This window comes from Cucumis sativus, chromosome 6 (genome assembly GCF_000004075.3).
Source record: "Cucumis sativus cultivar 9930 chromosome 6, Cucumber_9930_V3, whole genome shotgun sequence".
NCBI lineage: Eukaryota > Viridiplantae > Streptophyta > Magnoliopsida > Cucurbitales > Cucurbitaceae > Cucumis > Cucumis sativus.
Window position 1 is genome coordinate 29,754,410 of NC_026660.2, and position 17,297 is coordinate 29,771,706.

General features: G+C 36.6%; 3 protein-coding genes across 5 annotated transcripts; 2 read left to right on the forward strand and 1 right to left on the reverse strand.

The window, feature by feature from the left end:
* The first annotated feature begins 420 nt into the window (after positions 1-420).
* Positions 421-8,445, forward strand: LOC101212118 (protein STICHEL-like 3). Of its 3 annotated transcripts, none has more exons than XM_031886596.1 (8): positions 421-802; positions 944-3,587; positions 4,455-4,674; positions 4,952-5,491; positions 5,681-6,242; positions 7,036-7,099; positions 7,642-7,730; positions 7,926-8,445. In XM_031886596.1, exons 2-7 carry the CDS (start codon positions 1,518-1,520, stop codon positions 7,720-7,722), a joined length of 3,537 nt encoding a protein of 1,178 aa, XP_031742456.1. In that variant the 5' UTR covers positions 421-802; positions 944-1,517; the 3' UTR covers positions 7,723-7,730; positions 7,926-8,445. The 3 variants fall into 3 exon arrangements, with proteins under 3 accessions (XP_031742456.1, XP_031742457.1, XP_011658257.1); XM_031886597.1 differs by having other exon boundaries at positions 8,018-8,445; XM_011659955.2 differs by having other exon boundaries at positions 7,642-7,942.
* Positions 8,446-9,042: 597 nt separating this feature from the next.
* LOC105435968 (transcription repressor OFP5) lies at positions 9,043-11,487 on the forward strand. Its single transcript, XM_011659956.2, has one exon. It carries the CDS (start codon positions 9,920-9,922, stop codon positions 11,324-11,326), a length of 1,407 nt encoding a protein of 468 aa, XP_011658258.1. The 5' UTR covers positions 9,043-9,919; the 3' UTR covers positions 11,327-11,487.
* A 3,013-nt stretch (positions 11,488-14,500) lies between these two features.
* Positions 14,501-16,948, reverse strand: LOC101219535 (heat stress transcription factor A-4c). The gene is made up of 3 exons (XM_011659957.2): positions 16,635-16,948; positions 15,940-16,496; positions 14,501-15,843 (listed from the first exon to the last, which is right to left on the reverse strand). The coding sequence occupies exons 2-3, from the start codon at positions 16,153-16,155 to the stop codon at positions 14,839-14,841; spliced, it is 1,221 nt and encodes a 406-aa protein (XP_011658259.1). The 5' UTR covers positions 16,156-16,496; positions 16,635-16,948; the 3' UTR covers positions 14,501-14,838.
* Positions 16,949-17,297: the final 349 nt, after the last annotated feature.

A 17,297-nucleotide genomic window follows, 5' to 3' on the forward strand; every position in this document is an offset into this window, starting at 1 on the left:
AAAAAGTGTAAAGCGTTCACTATTCAAATGAAAAGATTATAAAAAGAATAGGTTGCTTTGACCTTTACATAAAAAGTCGTAAGTCACTTAAAATAGTAAAGTAGAATCATGAGTATGTATATTTGGACTCACACTAAAGATAAAGTATAAATTATTTGCATTTTGTACACGAAAGATGTTATGAAAACATACGTAGAAAAACATTTTTGTTAAAGAATGTTAGTTAAAAGTAGGTTAAAAAAGAAAGGATAATGAGATTGAAGTTGAATGAAGGTCAGCATAACACAACACAGTCCCTCATTATATGAGAAAAATGTTATTATTACTTTAATGAATGATTTAAGCATTTAAAAAAGGCCACAAAATAAATGAATATAAGATCTTGTCGCCTAAAAAACAATGTATGCTAGTAGTACTCGGAATTTTGAGAGTTGAGGGGCAAAGGGTGTAGTTCAATAAATTTGGATGGAAAAGGGGTATTTTGGGTTGAGAAACGGACACACCGATTCACTGCTGACGTGCCCTCCGGTGGGGGAGGTGTCTCTGAATCTGCCTGCAACAGATCTCACCCAACCCCTTTTCTTCTTTCACTTCCCACTTCCCACTTCCCACTTCCCACTATACACTCTTTTCCTCTTACTCCCCCATTCCTCTGAAGCGGAGTTTCCTGTGTTTTGGACTTCTCTATCACCTTCCTCTCTAACTGAACCTCGTGAGCTTCATGGGAAGCTTGCTCTGAGATCTGAGCTTTAATTTTCCAACCGGTTACATTTGATACTGCCTTTCCCCTCTTCTGATTCAGGTGATTCTTCTTCTTTTCTTTTTGCTTTTTTCCATCTTCTTCAACCGTTTCGCTTTACCCCACCCCTTTGTGTTTTCCTTTTCAATATTATCTTATCTTCTTTCACTCTCCTCCTCACCTTGTTCTCTTCTGTGTTCACAGACACCAACCGTCATTTTTCAAGGGTTTAAGAGGACTGTACGGACGAGCTTTTGATTCTCCATGAGTATTTTCTCTGTGTTTTTCCCGGTTCGGGTTTTTTCTTTTGTTTGCTTGCTGAAGCTGGAGTGAGCTTGTCGCCGGTATGCATTGGAGTTTGCTTGTGCCTGCTCATTAGGTTTCAGTAGGAGTAGCATTCGTATTGCTGCTACTTCCGCTTGATTCTCCAGTGATAAGCTTCATGGTTTACTCGACCCTGGTTTTCTGGGGTGGGTGATTGGGAGTGGTTTGCCGATGGATTTTCTTTGTTTCTCATTTTCAACTTGGCGGAAAGTTGACGGTGTTGGAATATAAATGCTTGACATGGATTCGTTGAAATAGAATCTATAACTTTTAACTTTCGTTGTTTAGATAGGAGGACCTCTGTTTGCCTAAATTGCGGGATATTTGGGATTCATTTTTTGTCATAATTGTGGAGATTTGACCTCGCGTTGTCTGATTTGATAATGCAATATATTTCGATTCGTTTCCTTAATTGTCAAGAAAAATTTCGACCAAATGCATTTATGTTCTCATCATGACTAGAGCTGTCCGCGATAGAATTCTCAAGGAGGCAAATGGTGATATTAGTGATCATCTACGTAACCACATTCACTTGACGAACTGCATTCACTTGAAGAATCACATGCACAAGCACAGCCCAATCTTGGCTGACAGGTCTCTTATGAGGGATCTCATTGTCCTTCAAAGGTCGAGATCTCTCAGGGACCCTTCAGCAAGTCCTCCCTCATGGCAATCTCCCTCAATAACGGATCTGCCATCAAGGATGGGCGAAAATAATGTTGTGATTCGTGAAGGAAGAAGGTCGGTTGGAACCGAGAGTCGAAGGGTAGGTAGGACAATTTCCGGAAGTTCTCCACCCTTGGGAAGTTTTGCCACATCAAAAGTTGCTCCGGCTGAGGTGAATGTGGGCGCGGATGGGGTGACAGCAGTTAGTGAGCACAGTGTTAAGAGTGAAATCCGAGATGGTAGAAGAATTCGGCGAGAAGAGTCAAGTAGGAGGAGTGATAGAAACAGTGTTTTGGATGGCAACGAAGAATCTTCACCTGTTCATGATGCGCATCTTCTGCATGAGGTAATTTCGAGGAAATCAGAATCTAAAGATAGAAAGAGTGAACAGAAGGATAAGCAGGTTAGGAGCATTCCATTTAAGACACTATCGGAGCAACTAAATTCTGCTCCAATAGATAGTGATGATATTGCATCTTCAAGTGCTGTACATGGGAGACGATCTCAGCAGGAGAGAATCGCCGATGAACCTGAACCCAGCTTTCGTGGGAACTGCAGTGGATTGAATAGGGGTAAAAGGCGAAAATTTCGAGGTACAAGGAGAAGTCGTATGAATTTAACTTCCAGAGACACTGGAGTTCAAAATGAATTGTCGGTAGCTTCTAATACATTAGCTCATGGTTCGGCTCATTCAAAGCATAAAATGGAAGAAGAAAATGAAAATTATGGCAACAAAAATGTCATTGGTGGACCTAGAAATGGGTGTGGTATGCCTTGGAATTGGTCAAGAATTCATCATAGAGGGAAATCGTTTTTAGACATGGCTGGAAGGAGTTTTTCTTGTGGCATTTCAGACTCGATGTTAAGAAAATGCAGTCCAACTGCACGTGGGAGAGGCATTTCTGGCACACCCATAGCATCTGATCACTCAAGCTCATCTGCTAAATTTGATGCCGAGGCTCTACCTTTACTTGTTGAGGCATCTGGGTCCCAGGAAAGCATTGAAAATGCAGGCTGGCAACGAGATTACTCTGGGGAATTGGGAATATTTGCGGATAATTATATTAAACACGAAGTTGATTCGGACCTTGCTTCAGAAGCAAGGTGTAGTAACCGAAGAAGAACAAGAGGCCATCATCGTGCTAGACATCAAAATCTGACACAAAAATATATGCCACGAACATTCAAAGATTTGGTGGGACAACATTTAGTAGCCCAAGCTCTTTCAAATGCTGTTTTGAGGAAGAAGGTTGGGTTACTATATGTTTTTTATGGTCCTCACGGCACAGGAAAAACATCCTGTGCTCGGATATTTGCTAGAGCATTGAACTGCCAGTCTTTGGAACATTCCAAACCTTGTGGATTATGCAATTCTTGCGTTGGATATGACATGGGAAAAAGCAGGAATATAAGGGAAGTTGTTCCTGTTAGTAATCTCGACTTTGAGAGCATTACCGAACTACTTGACCATATGATAGCTTCTCAGCTCCCATCACAGTATACAGTGTTCATTTTTGATGATTGTGACAGCTTTTCTGCTAATTGCTGGAGTGCCATTACAAAGGTCATTGACCGAGCACCCAGACGTCTAGTTTTTGTCCTTGTGTGTTCAAGTCTAGATGTTTTACCTCATATAATTATATCCAGGTGCCAGAAATTCTTTTTTCCAAAGCTGAAGGATGCTGATGTTATCCATACTTTGCAGTGGATTGCAACCCAAGAAAATTTAGAAATTGATAAAGATGCACTAAAACTTATCACATCAAGATCAGATGGATCATTGAGGGATGCTGAAATGACTCTTGAACAGCTTAGTTTACTTGGTCAGAGAATTTCTGTTCCTCTAATTCAGGAACTGGTGAGTTATATATTTGAATTTTAATGATTGCAATAGTTGGAGATGAAAGTTTCCATTCACACTTTTCAGAGGCTACTATTTTATGTCTTGATTCTTATGATTGAAATATTTCTGCCTACTTTGAAGTTTGATGTGAAATTTTTACGCAGAGCAAAATGGATCTTCCGCTGCAACTCTGTAATTGTCTTATCTTATATTTCTTGACCTTTTTGTTGCTGTGGAATAGTGAAAACCTAAATTTGTCCTTTCATTGACATATTGTGATCACAAATTTGGTCTACGCTGTTTCATAACTTCAGCTGAAACAAACAATGCTGTCTTTTATCTTGTTAACATGACCATATATTTTCTTGTGTGACAAATCGTTCTTTTTCTTGTTTTAGGTCATTGAAGTAACTTTCATGGATCTCTCTCTCTCTCTCTCTCTAAAAAAGAGTAACTTTTATGGAGTGTTGAGGGGACCTGAGATCCGCCTATATGTCTTCTTGAACATCTTGATTTGGTTTTCAGAACTTTTAATAGTTTCTGAAATGGTTTTCTCAACTAGTGAAGCATGAACTTGCTTAAAATTGCAACATTTTTATTCTGCAATGTTTCAAGTGAAAGACTTCTCATATTGACAAGCTATTTTGACCGATTGTCTGTTTTTTTTTTCCTGTGCACTTTGCGCCTTCCAGCATAAGATAAAATAGGCTAGTTTTTGGTGATTAAAATTCTGGCTCTGGTTACAATAGTAAAAATTATTTTTAAAAAAACTATAAAAATCACAGCACCCTGCAATGTTGTTTGATTCATATAATTTCCACTGCATGTAACTTTCTGATTGTTTCAATTCTGATAATTACTATGTACCCAATTGGTTTCCAGGTTGGGCTCATCTCTGACGAAAAACTGGTGGATCTTCTTGATCTAGCTCTTTCTGCAGACACAGTTAACACTGTAAAACACTTGAGGTTAATAATTGAAAGTGGTGTGGAGCCAATGGCTTTGATGTCACAAATCGCAACTGTGATTACTGATATTCTTGCCGGTAGTTATGATTTCAAGAAAGAAAGACCTCGGAGGAAGTTTTTCCGACGTCAGCCATGTAAGTCAAAGAACATGTTATATATGCGATGGACTTCATTAATTCAGTTTACTGTAACTAGATTGTTGGCCTGTAAAGTTTATAGTCCTGTTTTTTCCTTGGATGTATTAACTAGGATTTAGTCCATTTTCAGATTTTTGTTAAATGTTGCTTATATTAAGCTTTATATCCGGAACTTCATCTTTTGCTGCCTTTCGTTGGTTTAAAATTTGATTAATTAACTAATTTCAAGTCTTAAGCATCTATCAAGCTGATGATTTTTTTTATGGCATTCTAGTATCCAAGGAAGATATGGAGAAGCTACGTCAAGCTCTGAAAACTTTATCTGAAGCCGAGAAGCAATTAAGAATGTCTAATGATAAATTAACTTGGCTTACAGCTGCATTACTTCAACTTGCTCCAGATCAGCAGTATTTGTTGTCCAGCTCTGCTGAAACAAGCTTTAATCACAGTCCCTTAGCGCTGAATAATGTGAGTGGCAGGGGTGTATCAAGGAACATTGATCAGCATGGTCAAATATCTGCAGGCGAGAAAGGATTGCCAACAGATGTTAAGTTTGCTGGTCATTCTGACTCTAATAGAATTTCTAAAGGCATTAGTTTAGACAGAAAAAGACACTCTGGCGTTGGTGTGTCTCCTCAGCTGACTGTCGCAAGCGCTACAGATTTAATGAAGTCTAGTGGAAAGCAGGTTTCTGGTACAACTCATAAAGCCATGGAAGAAATTTGGTTGGAGGTGCTAGGAAAAATTCGGATGAATAGTATTAAAGAGTTTTTGATACAGGAGGGGACGCTTGCATCAGTGAGTTTTGGTGCAGGTACATTTTTCTAAATCATGTTCACAGTTTGCTGTTCCATTCCTCTTTATTTCACTTCATTTATTTAAAAAAGAACATTTCGTAAGTCGATTTGACTGTAAAAATTTAGAAGCGTCTTAAAATTATGTATTGTAATTTAACATCTGATGCAATGAGTTGACTTTTGACGATATACCATATTTTTGGCAGCACCAACTGTACGTTTGATATTCAATTCACATAATGCAAAATCAAAAGCAGAGAAGTTGAGAGAGCAAATCTTACAAGCGTTTGAATCTGCTCTTGGGTCCTCAGTGATAATTGAAATTAGATATGAATCAAAAAGGGATACTCTAGTGGGGAACCATTCATCAGTTACTTTACCGGCATCCAAGAATGGTCTATTGCAGATTAGGGATATAAGTGGTAATATGTCTCAAGCTCAGTTGACGCACTATGGTTCTGGTGAAGTTGGAAGAGGCGAAATTGTTGAAATAGATGCTTCTCCGAGGGAAGCCAATAATCAGAGAGAACCTAATCAAAGGAATTTAGAAGGTTCACAAGGAGAAGTATCAGTCTCTCGGAAGAACTCAACCATGTCATCAATTTCAGAAAGAAGAGAAGCTGGAGCTCAAAGTCGGAGTCAAAGTATTGTGAGAAGCAAAGTATCTCTGGCACATGTTATTCAGCAGGCAGAAGGATGTTCACAGCGAAGTGGATGGTCCACACGCAAAGCTGTATCTATAGCTGAAAAACTCGAGCAGGAAAACTTGTACGTAATGCTATCTTCAAGATTTCAATTTTTCTTGTGTTGTGATGTGTGGTTTCTGGAAGAGCAAAAGCATCTCTTATGCATTAGGGAACTCAAAACAGTTTTCTATTTTATAGAACGAAATTTCTTTAAAATGTGTTCAATAACCTCTTTCTAGCCTTCTTCTTCTTCTTCTTCTCTCCCTCTCTCTCTCTTTCTTTTCCCTCGTTTTGTTTTGTGCAGCTCATATATTTGAATGTTATACACAATCACATTAAAGTTTAGAGTCATTTGATCACAACCTTTGAAAACAAAAACATACGAGTCTTTCATACAAACATCCTCTTACTTTTTAAACACAGCATATAGTGAACCTGTTCGTGAAGGTATTATCTTACTGGCCTAATTGTTCGGCTGTTGCTTTCCTTGGCTGGGATTAGTCCTATGAAGCTACATGTACGCTTAGCAACATGAGGTAGATTATAGGCTGTTAGGAAAAAATCCAACGTCAGGAAATAATGAAGTTCCGAAAGTATATATACGTAAGGGACTTTTAAAATAGATCAATATTAGCCTTTAGAATTCACAAGCTCCTTCAATCCAATACTATGTACAAGAGTGAACAGTTAATTGCTAAGCAACTGTGGCTTATTTAGTTTTATTAAGCTACTGTGGATGGTTTTTCACCACTCACTCACAATTGCAAAGGTTATGACAATTAGTTTCTACGACCGGAGATTTGTTGCTTCCTTGTGTTTCACGGCCAAAGCACCTGCTTAATCTTATTACTTCTTTTTTTTTACAATTTTTGCAGGAGACTTGAGCCTCAATCAAGAAGCTTATTGTGCTGGAAAGCATCTAGAGTAACTCGGCGAAAGGTACTGCAGGAAGGAGATATAAATAACATATATTTTGCATGTTTCAGTTTTGTTATGAAGTTATCTCTTTGAAAAAAAGCATTCAATATTTTGTTATAATTAAAAATGCATATGAACTTTGCAAGGATGGATGCAGTTCATTTATTACCTAATGAAAAATTGTGCCGGTGCTCTCAATAATCAAGTGATTAGTGATCATGTAGTTAAACTAGGTTAGGTTTGATGATGAAGAAGAATGTTGTACCATTTATGGTCATTTTACTGTCAAATAGCTTCACTTGAGAACTCATGGCTTACTTAGAAGATGAATCGGTCTTCTTTTCTTTGAAGAGGTTATAATCATCCGTTTAATGGTGTTGTCCTATTTGTTCTTTTTGCTAAGACATCCTCATGACCTTTTGCCTTTCATGTCCGTTATTCCAATGTTTTGGTTCTGCCTCCGGGTTGAATTACATATATTATATGGTATTATTAATAATAGCAAATAATGCATCAATTCACTTTGAGTTCTAAAATTACTTATTGATAATTGCCTCATGCAGCTATCACGGTTGAAAGTTAGAACTCGAAGGCCACAGTCATTGCTGAAACTTGTCTCCTGTGGTAAATGTCTTTCTGCGTAGTTAGCAAGGTAATAATTCAAGCCAGAAAGGAAGAAGAGGGAGAATCGTTTAGGAAATTGATTAACTTTGTTTTCTCTTTTAGTTGTATTTAGTTTTTCTTCTCACTCTTTTTCCCCGTGCTGATTACTAGGCTCATTTTTATCTGTGAATTCAAATTTATGAAATCAATTAATTTTTCATTCTAAAAAATCCTCATGTGCTAGACCTTTGCCCGCTCAAATTCCATTTCCGCCTTGAAAGATCAACTTCACTTGCACAGCGATTAATAAATTAGTATCTTGAAAGCATGTAACAGAACAATTGTTAGAGAGAGGTTGCATTTTCACATCAAACCCAGACACCTCTGAAATTGTGGAAACTTTTATCAGCTCGGGAATGAGGTTGAGTCTAGGAATTGTCGAGAAATCGAATGCATATAATATCCTAGCTTCCCTTGTGCCATGCTTCTGAAGGTATAGCTGTAGACTCCATCTTCACACCAGAAGGCCTTCAAGACTGGGAAAGTGCGCTCTTCTCGTGTTTACTCTTTATCATAATGAACTTTGAAGATATATGTTTTTGTTCCTCCAGGAATCCAAGAATATGATGATTCAGGAGAAACATGGGGCAATTAGTTTCTGTTCTCCCAGTGTATTTTCAAGTAGTTCTTGCTAATTCATAACACTTTTTTCCTTTCCAGGATACACTAAGCAATTTTATTCCCATAAGCACAATGCATGATAATTAAATAAAGCTTCTCTGCTGCTATGTACAAGTCACTGACCATTAAAATTCCTCCAAGTTGTAGGGCTTAAAGAAAATTATGATTTCCAGCTCCCTCTGAGGGGGAAAGCAGTGAAAATCAGAATAGTTTTTCCAAATTTTCTATTTCATAATGGTAAACAATAAAAATAAAAGGAAGTTTTAACCAAAATTTTATGCTCCCCCGTTGGTAATCATTTTGATATTCAAGTCTTTTAACTTAATGAATGCAACAAATTCATGTTAAGAATCACTTAGGAAGCATTAAACCTATACGATCTCAAAAGTTATTTCTCTTTACATGATCTGCCAGAAGAGAAGCTCACAACACTTGAGTGAAGCTAAAAAGACAATGGTCAAATTGTCTACTCGTTTAGACTATTTCAACAACTGCATCTCATGTCCATTATTATACTATATGGTCACAACACACTTCCACCAACTTAAAAGATTTGATGAACATAGAGCTATGAAATATAATTTTACAGTACTGTAAAACTAACCTTCACCAACTACTCATAAATGCTCTAGTCTACATAACATTCTTTTGCTGTACACAATCAACGACTCTGAAGTGTTTGATATGAGAAACCTCACAGTCCAATGGAGCAATCTTCATTTTAGACCCAAAAAAAGGATTCATAATCTCCATAGGAGAAATGTACGAGCTCAACCCAGTCAGATTGCTGGACCACTTGTTTTCGACTTTTGACTAAAGCGAAAAGTCGGAAAATCTAGAAGTGAAGGGGGAAAAAAAAAGCAATAAAGTAGAAAGGCAAGAAACCCAACCCAATAAAATTCCTTCACTAAAGCTTGACAATGAATTCTCAAAAACAGTTCAATCCAAAACTAGAACTAAGGGCCTCTCCACGTTTGATATATGGCGTCAAAATGTAAAAAAAGAAACCCCATTTTTTCCCCAACTCTGTCTGCCCAACAGGTGTTTGTGATTATGACACACAGCCAACTCCCGAATTCTTCTATGTGCTGTGAATTAGAGGCTATAAGGTGTAGGATGAAATAAAAAAAAAAAGAAAGAAAAAGAAAGAAAGAAAGAAATGGGTTTCTTTTCTTTTTCTTTTTTCCTTTATGTTTTTTTAGCCTCATGTTTGTTCTTTTGTTTCTGTTTTTCTTATTAATTCCTTATGAGAGATTGAGAACCATCCACAAAAGTGATAAAAAAAAGTGGGCAAGTGGTCACAGGATTAATGGCGGGTTTTTCTTTTGAAAAAAACAGCAAAAAGACCAATATGAAACCCACGTTCCTACTTAACAGCTTAACTGTCTCAATAACTGCTACTGCTCTCTACCATTATCTTCTATGAATCACTTTCTTCTTTCATGTTCCACTATCCCATATACTTTTCTAACGTAAGAAACTTCTGTTTTTTTTTTCTTCTTTTTGGTTCTTTTTGTATCAATTCAACTTAAATCCCCTTCTTCCTCCGCTGAAATTATGAAATGGGGTAGGAGGAAACCGCATAATCCTTCTTCTTCTTCTTCCACTTCTTCTTCTTCCTCCTCTAGGCCATCTTTCATGTCTAATATCTTGCCTGCTTCTTGGCTTTCAAAGCTCAAGCAAAAGAAAAGTAACCAAGAAGCTAGACCCAGAAAAGTTAAGGGAACAGAGAAACGGAGTTCTCCTTGCATTCAATCGCCTGATTTTGCTAATGTGACTCCCTCCCCTGGTCAAGTGAATGGTAATCGTAATCGTCTATGTACCGGTGATAATGGTGAATTTTGGAAGCTGCCCTTTGGAGGAGAAGATATTGATGTGAAGAAGAGTAGTGAGATTTTGAGGTCAGTGTGGTACAACTCAGAGAATGAGCATGATCTTCCACGTACAAGTTGTAGAAGTTGCAGAACTAAATATACAGAATTTGAGGGAAATGAAGAGATTCAGAATTTGGACGACATGGTTTCGAGGATGACAAGGAGAAGAAGAAGGAGGAGAGAAGCTCCAATCCAAGTGAAGCTTTTGAGAAGAGAGAGTGAAACTGAATCAACAACTCCAAGGAGCAAATATAGAGAAAATGGGAACTTCGGGAATTTCGGTAAAAAAGGGGTGGAGAAGAAGGGATTTAAACCAGAGAGGGAAACAGATAAAGGGAAGGAGATCAGAGCAAGAAGATTAGTGGGGAAGAAAATGCTGGGGGTTGAAGAAGAGTCTGGAGTTAGGAAGAATGAGAGAGATAAAACCAAATTGACAAATTCAAGGAAGCATAGGTATGTCCCTTCCACCATGTCCAAAAGTTCCAATTTAGGAACTATAGAAGAAAACTGTGTATTTTCTTCTATGAAGGCAGAGGAAAGCGATGGACATGATACTTTGGGCATTGAAATTGATTCAGACTGGGAACGAATGAAGGAATTGAAGATCGAAGAATTGAAGTTAAGATATGAAAAGCAAAGACAACCACTCTACATAAGGAAGGACTCAAATGAGAAGAATCCAAAAGGAAGAAGAAAAATCAGAGTTTATTCTCCTAGAACAGCCAATAAAATCGAGATCTGCAAGATTAAAGCATTGGAGGATATGAAGAAAGCTAAGTTAAAGATGAAGAAGAAGGTAAAAGAAAGCACGGTGGAGGACGATACAGACTTGGAGAGCTTTGCGGTTGTGAAATCTTCCTTCGACCCACAACAGGACTTCAGAGACTCAATGGTTGAGATGATCATGGAGAGAAGAATCAGTAAAGCAGAAGAGCTTGAAGAACTGTTGGCTTGTTATCTCACATTGAATTCCGATCAATACCATGATCTCATCATCAAAGTATTTAGGCAAGTGTGGTTTGATCTGAATCAGGCTGCTTTAGAATCAGAATTACACAAGCAATTCCCTTGTAATGAACAACTTGTTTAGTTTAGCTAATAATAACAGACAAATGTAGTAGCAATCTTATCTGTTGAAAAAATCTCAGTTCATAAACATTGCAGGCCTTGTTCCTTTTCTCATAAACTTCCAGGAAATGTAATATTAAATTATTGTTTTTCTTTTACAACTCTCAATACTCATTTTCTTCATTTCCTGCCTGATTATATTACCAAGTCCCGAAAGTATTTTGTTACTCAAGAATTTGGTCCTCTTGTGCCATTGAGATGATTGAGATATGAACTATGAAGTGTAAGTGAACAGTCATACTCAGTTAATGCTGTACTATACCAAAGTGAACCCTCCAAAGGCAAGAATCTCTAATATCATAGTCAAAACTCTTAAACTCTTAAACCCTTTTTCCATTTCCTTGAGAAGCAAGCATCTTGTGGTTGAAATTGAAGAAAAGAAAACTAACTCAAAAGTTCAAACCCATTATAGAAAATTCCATTTTGGGTCCTAGTGAATAGAGAACCTGTGGGTAAACAGTGTGTCATATTTAAAAACAAGGCAATGGCAGTGATGGATGTAGAAACTGGAAGCCAAGTTGAGGATTTGGGTGGCTGAGTTGCCAAAACGTTAAAAGATTGCTGCTAGAGAGAGTAAAGGACAATAAATTGAAGCAAATGGAAGCATGGTACAAATAATGACCATGAAAGTTGAGTAAAACTTGAACATTGCTCCAATAATTGTCATAAATAAACGACTTTGTTGGGAAAATAAACACAACAATTAATGTATTGCTGCGGCGGATGTGGCTGTTCAGTTCCTTACTGCTTCACTCTCTTCAGACAATTATACGAAAAATAAACAAATTTGGTAAACATAAAACCAAAAAAAAAAAGGAGGAAACATATTGTGGACAAAAAATAGGTAAATACAAGAAAGTTGATTAGATGGATTGGATTGGACCAATATTCATCTTATCACTACAATAATATTTTGTTTTTTTTTTAACGTCAAATAATTTTTTTTATTGAAAGGACAGAATAATTAATGTCAAATCTAACTATATAAAAGGATAGTTTATCTGTTATGCGTTGGATTAATTATAGTAGTCCACACAATTAGGTTTTGGTTACTGCAGAATTCAGTATAGATATTCTCATCTTGGTTAGATTAATTATAATCAATTCATACGTTTTTTTGTTTTGCTAATTGTAGAAAACTTGGAAATGAAAATCTCTCAAAAAAAGGGAGGGAATTTTACTTTAGGAAAGTTTGCAATTGAACCAAATTTTTGTATGAATCCTTTAGCCTTATTCAATTTAAGTTGTGTACTTCCAAATGCTTTATACATACGTAAAACTCTATTTCCATCATTATTATTAAATACAAATTTTACATGTAAACTTCGCTTTTCTGTGAAAAAAAAAAATCACAGCAAATTTGAACAATAGTAACATTTCAATTTGGCAAATCATCCTCTGACTCCCACATTAAGAAAGCTGAGAAAAGTTTCAATGTACTTTAAGAAGTTTCAATGTACTTTAAGGAGAGGAGTAATAGAGTTTTCAAAATTTCTAGTATTCAAAATACTTCAGAGTTCTAAACAAAGAAATACTAAAGTTTAGAATGCCAAGAATAAAGAACCCTAAATTGATACATCACATGGAAATACAGAATAGTCTCTCAAATTTTCACTCTACAAACAGGACCAGCACTTCTTTTAAAGGATATATAACTGCAAACTTGCTGTTTCTTATCTAAAAATATGTATGATCAAACTAGCTTCAATGGCGGGCTTAACCTAAATCAAGGCTGAGATTCATATCCCGACAGAAAAATGGAATAACAGATACATAAAAAGAATTAACAAATTTAAATGGTCAAAAACAGGTTCTATCTTCCATTGCCTGTGTTTCACTAGAGGGTAAACACTCCAAAATCCAGTATTACCATTTAGACAAATGATTCCGTAGCTTTAGGATCATTAACGATTTCTACCACTTTGATTCTTCTCGAAGATATTTGTGTTCATGATAGAATAGCAACTTCCTGATGAATGGGTCTATCCAAGATGGCAGCTGCAGCTTGTGACACTACTCGAGTTTCACTCCGCACGCAAAATTATCTTTAGTCAGGACCATGATTCTGTATGTATCAGGAGTCATGATATTTCCTTAGCTAAGTCTCAGCCAGTTATTTAATTTGCCACAAAGTCAGTGTTTTAGCATTGGGATCTGAAGACCACACCTGCGATAATCAGGGAAACAAAATCTAATCTTGCATCTTTGTAGTTGAAACCACAATAGATTGCATTTGAATCTGTTACCACAGTCCATACAATTCAAACCATCAATAACATCCATGATAAAAGAATTTGAACTGTAGAGACCTATTTTGTGAAATAGAAGGAAAAGGTTCATATAGGATAAGTCAAACTGATGTAAAATAGATAAATCCACAATAACAACCTCTATACATCATATCCTTTCAGTTCCAGCACCAATATGAAACAGCATAATGTAGAATGAAATCAAGTTGTGAGGAAAATTCTTGTTAGGGGAGATAATGCGAGTTGACAGCATTACCTGTCTGGCTGTCAAAGGCAGCAAACAAAACTTTAACACACTGTCAAGTATATGGCCATGCATCAAGCTTTACATTGGTTTTCGAAGAAACATAAACAAATTTTACAAGCAGTAAATTAGGAACAAAGATGCAAGCCATGCCCTCTCAATACAACATAAGAGTATCATGTTTTAGCACGTATGATGTAAAAACCTAGCATTATTAAGTAATAACAGATTTCTGAAAAGAAAATTGGACTGCAAAAGACAAAAGACAGCAACAAGCTAAAACTAACCTTCCTGAGCTATGTGAATAATCACACGTGACTATCGTTCAAATAGCTTTAACTAATATTATGATATTATCCTTCCAAACGCTGACTAGAGTCTGAAAATAGCAACAAGTCATCCAAAAATTATTCAATATTCACCGCCACCCTATATCAAACGGTTGAAGCCAACATCCTCATGATCAAAACAAAAACTATCATCTGCCACGTTAGGAACATTTTCATTTAATCATTTCTTATGACAATTTTTTTTTACAAATAAATTATCATGGGAAATTATTATAAAATGATAATAAGCTTATTGCAATGAACTAAGAGGAGAAAAAGAAAAATTGCAAGTATATAGTACAAACACTTGAAAGTTGGATAGGGAGCTTCCACATGGACATTTCTTTCACTTATCTATCTGATGCATCGTGCCTGTTCTATTGTAGATATCATATAACCTCACATTCGGGGTATGTAAAAGAGAGAATTAGACATAAGCTATTGTATAGTCGGCTAATATTCACAATCAAATGGTGCAAAAGAAAGGACCTTTACGAGCCAGAAATCCCTACAACCATGGTTATAGGAAAGTCGCGGAAACTGATCTCTATATAACTGCACAACATATCAACAATCTATCGATTTCATTAGTACCTAAATTTATTACACATGGGCAACAAAGCATCATCACTTAAAAAAAGATAAAAGAATTTCATGTTTTCTCAGTTGGAGTAAGGTGTTCCATCTGTTCTGCAAGGTTATTTATCTTGTTCCCTGTCCACCAAAGTTTTCCAAAGCCTCTGGACTTAGTCTCATTCTTTCTGCCATTATCAGAATCCTTTCCTTCTGATGCAACTTTTGGAAGATCGGATGAACCAGGATTCTCAGTCAAGAACTGTTCCCAAAACACATCATTTGCCCCATTACGTGCACTTGCAGTAGTTTCATCAGCTTCTTTTCTTGATGCAATGGAATCAGAAGCAATACTTCCAACAGGTTCTGAATTCATGTCAATAACATGGGACTTGGACTGATGACTCCTATCGAGTTGTACAAAAGGAGTTGATGGGCTTTGAATGTCTCTTTTGGTTTGATTGAACTTCATGTTAGGTAAAAAGATAGTATGATCAACATCGTGAATGGTTCTCTCCCAAAATGTTAGGGATGAATCTAACTGGTCAAGGTGCTCCATGTTTAAGTCTGAGGTTGAAGAATAATCTATTTGCTGTTTTGACATTGAATGGGAGTGCTCTTCTAGATCATCCTCAGCACTGGATTCATTGTAATAGTAGGTGACTGTTGTCAACCTCCTCTTTCTATCATGAGAATTTGGTTCTGGCACAAAATAAATCGTCAATTCTGGTTTCTGCAAAACACGAGCAACATGAGAAAGCAATATTTGCTGCTGTTGCTGCATATTTTCAAACCGCTCCTTCATTAACCGCATTTGCAACTGAAAATCACGATGCTCTTGTTCATGTCTCTGCGACTCAAGAAGAAGCTTTTCATTAGTTTGCTTACGCCTCTCAATCTCTTCCTTGAATCTCTTCCTCTCAAGATCCAACAATGGAGATGGAAATCCTTGTCCTTGAACATTCTGCAACGAATGACTATGAACCGGTTTCCTTCTGTGGATGTTCCGCAAAAGATCTGGCCGACCCTTTTCAAAATCCTCATTGGCAAATTCCCATTTCTCTGGATCCACTTTCCTGAAACCCTATTCAAATCAATAACTAATCAATCAAAGAAATCTGAAACAGATTGCTTATCAGTAAAATGAACTGCACACAGCTAGACTTAAGTACTAACTTACATATGTATTAAGCTGTCTGATGAAGCTTGAGAAATTATTATGCTTGAAGAATCTGGGCAGCAGTTCGCACGAAAACTCCAATGGGTTCCACACAATAAAACTCCTATTACCTGAAGTCCAGGATACAATTGGGTCCGTGGAAGGATCATTGACCATCTCGTAAGTCTTTGTCAGGAAAGGAGGCAACGTATTCGAACTGCCCTGCGATTCGTCCATCGTCCTAAATCTCAAAACCCCCAATCCCAAACCATAAAGTACAAAATTCAAACCCCAGAAAGAACCCACAAGGGAGAAAAAAAATGAACACAAAATTCAGAACCGAAAGCTCAATTCTGGGCCTCAGCTTTCAGAGGGTTGATTGAACGTAAAGAAAACTGTATACATCCTCCAAGCAAAATAAAAAACCTCAGAGGGTTTTCCGAATTGAAATGACATCGACGTTAGTCGCAAGTATTGGAGGTTAAGAAACCCTAATACAAACCCTCGAATCTCCCGCAAGGTTTCGAAATTTCAACAAAACAGAAACTTCCATGAAAGTTAAATGTTGGTGCAGTCAACTGTAGAAGAAAATAAGAGGGTCCATGAAAACCAAATAATTGGGGAAGACAAAAATCAAAGGCCCATAGTTGCAGTATGATCAAAGCTGGCGTAGTGGTTAGAAAGAGAAGTGGTCAGCGGAAGAAAAAGAGGATTACCAAATGTCGCGGTTCCACTCTCCATAACCATAATCGGCCAGCTCCTAAATTAACAGACAAATTAGGAGTCCTCTCCCTCTGTTTTTCATAATGAGAAGAGAAGAAATCATATCAGAAACAATCCTCCCCAAAAAGCCAAATTCCTTTTTTCCTGGGGATAACGCGATTGGTATGACAATCAATCACCCTTTCTTTTCTTTTCTTTTCTTCTCTTTTTCACCAAATAGCTTTAATGATAAACACTTTTATATTAAAACCCATCCTAAATATATATTAACAGTTGTAATCACACTAAAATTATAAACTACGTCCTTAATTTTAACTTTTCATCAATTTAATAAAAGCATTCATTAATGTCAATTATGCTAATTGGAACTTCATTTGTAAGTTTAATGCTCTACAAATTCTTATTTATATGCTATAAATATTAGGTTGTATATAATTATCTCCCGTTTTCACATTTGTTTTAAAAATAATAAAACTCCGACCTATAAAAGATGTAAAGTTCAATCGAAAAAAAATGTATAACTACAAGCTATAATTTAGCTTAAAATAGATTTAAAAGGTTGAGATTGATTTAATTTTTGAAGTATTTAGTTATAGAAAATGTAGTAATTTGAATTTGGAAGTAAAAAAGCGTACTATACTATTGGGTAGCGGAAG

Bases quoted from the DNA above. Each gene is read 5' to 3' on its own strand.
- LOC105435968 (XM_011659956.2), top strand. From the start codon at position 9,920: ATGAAATGGGGTAGGAGGAAACCGCATAATCCTTCTTCTTCTTCTTCC.
- LOC101212118 (XM_031886596.1), top strand. From the start codon at position 1,518: ATGACTAGAGCTGTCCGCGATAGAATTCTCAAGGAGGCAAATGGTGAT. The intron at 5,492-5,680 runs GTACATTTTTCT...TATTTTTGGCAG, and splicing joins ATCAGTGAGTTTTGGTGCAG to CACCAACTGTACGTTTGATA. The intron at 6,243-7,035 runs GTACGTAATGCT...CAATTTTTGCAG, and splicing joins AAACTCGAGCAGGAAAACTT to GAGACTTGAGCCTCAATCAA.
- LOC101219535 (XM_011659957.2), bottom strand. From the start codon at position 16,155: ATGGACGAATCGCAGGGCAGTTCGAATACGTTGCCTCCTTTCCTGACA. The intron at 15,844-15,939 runs GTAAGTTAGTAC...TGATTTGAATAG, and splicing joins TCAGACAGCTTAATACATAT to GGTTTCAGGAAAGTGGATCC.